At 47.2% G+C, this 2,226-nt stretch overlaps 1 protein-coding gene across 1 annotated transcript in view; it reads right to left on the reverse strand.

The window, feature by feature from the left end:
- Window positions 1-252: 252 nt before the first annotated feature.
- Window positions 253-2,226, reverse strand: part of dnajc1 (DnaJ (Hsp40) homolog, subfamily C, member 1) — a 6,487-nt gene continuing 4,513 nt past the window's right edge. Inside the window, exons 7-12 of the mRNA XM_017404931.3 lie at window positions 2,061-2,145; window positions 1,809-1,972; window positions 1,596-1,715; window positions 1,463-1,511; window positions 765-1,150; window positions 253-569 (exon numbers count right to left, since the gene is read on the reverse strand). Of these exons, the coding sequence (XP_017260420.1) occupies window positions 501-569; window positions 765-1,150; window positions 1,463-1,511; window positions 1,596-1,715; window positions 1,809-1,972; window positions 2,061-2,145 (873 nt within the window). The 3' untranslated portion in view covers window positions 253-500. The remainder of the gene's footprint in view (window positions 570-764; window positions 1,151-1,462; window positions 1,512-1,595; window positions 1,716-1,808; window positions 1,973-2,060; window positions 2,146-2,226) is intronic.

Here is a 2,226-nt window from a genome sequence, read left to right on the forward strand (position 1 = left end):
CAGGACAGGGTCAGGTCGGTCCATCAGGTCCAACACATCTACCTGCTGAGCCCGGGCAGAATGGGTTTGGACTCCGGTACCGTGGAGAGCCAATCAGATCTGAGAACCTATCTGGATAAAGCAGGATATCAGCTGTGATTCAAAGAACCTGAAACCTAGCAGAACCAGAACTGAACCAGGATTTTACTTTTCAGACTTAAGTCAATAAAAAATAAACAAGAGATCAATAATACAGATTGGTGATTTCTTTCATTGATTACCTGATCTGATGTTTATTTGGAAACAAACAAACAAATAATAAAACGTTTATACTTTCATTCAGTGTGTAAACAAAAACAAACTGAATCATAAAAAATATTTATTGATCAGCGAACACTGATTGGCTGCATGCTGAACGGAGCTAAGGCACATGAGGTCAGGTGACCTGAGCAGGTGATACAGTCTTGACCCCTTAGGTCACCTGATCATTCACTGGTCAGGAGGTCAAAGGTCAGAGGTCATCAGCTTTTCACCTGCTTCTTCTTTTGAACGAGTTCAGCCAACATCTTGTATCGGATCATACACTCCTCCTGTAATCAACACACACAGCAGGAAATGATTGACCAGCGGTTGATCAATTACCAATCAATCAGGAGTAGACCAATCTGGGATTAATCACTGATCAACCAGGTTCTTGTCTGAAGAGCTAAAAACATTCCTTCAGACTGAAAACAACTGATTTTACTGCTTCTAAGAACTGAAAATGGTTCTGCAGTCCGGCTCACCTTGGTCTTTCCTGGGACCACCTTGGCAATGCGGTCCCAGCGTTCTGCGGTTCCTCGGGGGAACTGTTGCAGAGCTAGTTCCAGCAGCTTCTGTTGGTTCTGAGTCCACACTGCAGGGTTCGGCTTCTCTTTGATCTCCTGTGGCTCCGCCTCGTCCTCGTCCACCGCAGTCGGGTCAAAATCTCTCTGCCGACGACCTCTGACCTTCTCCTCCCCACCATCTGCTGTGAAAGACTTCCTGTTCCTCCTTCGGACTGCAGGAGCTTCCTCCTCTTCCTCTTCCTCCTCATAAGCTCCCCTCACACCCAGAGTCAGCATGCTGATATCTACAGGAAGTGACCTCACAGGAAGGGGAGGGCCCTGTAAGTCAGAGAGCTTCACCAGACCTGTGAACATCAGAAGACCGTTCACATGGGAACAGAACCCGACTCACCACAGAACCTTAGACTGAGAGAACACAACAAAAGCATAAAACAGAACACTGTTGCTAAACCACATCAGTAACAGCAGAACCTTTTTCTAACAGAGTGGAAATTAACACAGACAGCACAAAAAACTGCATCACAATATCTGACTGATGGTCGAACCTTTAAACTGGAGAACCAGAGTCCAACAAAGTAAGCTGACGCTGTCAGAAGGACTGAAGCAGTAGAACTGTAGAACACATCGGTAAGAACTGAGCAACAGAACCGATTTACCTGAGGTCTGGCTGACGCTGTCTTTCACCTGCTTGACTTTAGTCGTGACCTGTCCAAGAAAACAGATTCAGATCAAGGTTCTCAGAAGGACGTGAGCTTCTATAGAGCCGACTTCACCGTAAAACAGACTCACATCAGAAACCGAGCGTCCAAGTTCGTGAGCGATCTTCTCCCATCGACCCGGAGATCCTCCGGGGAATTTAACCATCAACCTGCTGAGGAGGCTCAGATCGTCCTCCGTCCAGTTAGCAGCCTGGAGACACAGACACAATCTAAGGACAACAAGACAGGCAGAGGACAGAGGGAGGACAAACGGATGTCAGTCCGAACACAAACAAGATCAGACCTTCTTCTTGGCAGCTTTGCGATCCTGCAGCCAATCGTCCATCTGGTCTTCGATGTCCTCGATGGACGTGGTCTGCTCGTACTTCTGGTAGTTCTGGGTCTCTGAAGAAGGTTGGTAAACTGGAAAGTCCTGTTTAGGTTTCTTGACCTTTGGCCTTTTCTCTCCTGCAGTTGGAATCAAACTGTTGAGTTACAGGTTCTGATAGAAAAAAAGAAAGTCCAGAAACCTGAAAGAACGATGTGAAGTTTTTACTGGTGGTGGCTTCCTGTTCAGCTTCAGCTTCCTCCTTCTGCTGCTGCTTTATCTGCTGGTAGTCCTCATAGTACTGCTTCACCTCCTGCAAGACAGGACAGGACTGATGTGGACACAGTGAGCCTGGGACACAGGACAGAACTGATGTGGACACAGTGAGCCTGGG

The sequence above is a fragment of the Kryptolebias marmoratus genome, unplaced genomic scaffold (assembly GCF_001649575.2).
Source record: "Kryptolebias marmoratus isolate JLee-2015 unplaced genomic scaffold, ASM164957v2 Scaffold149, whole genome shotgun sequence".
Lineage (NCBI taxonomy): Eukaryota > Metazoa > Chordata > Actinopteri > Cyprinodontiformes > Rivulidae > Kryptolebias > Kryptolebias marmoratus.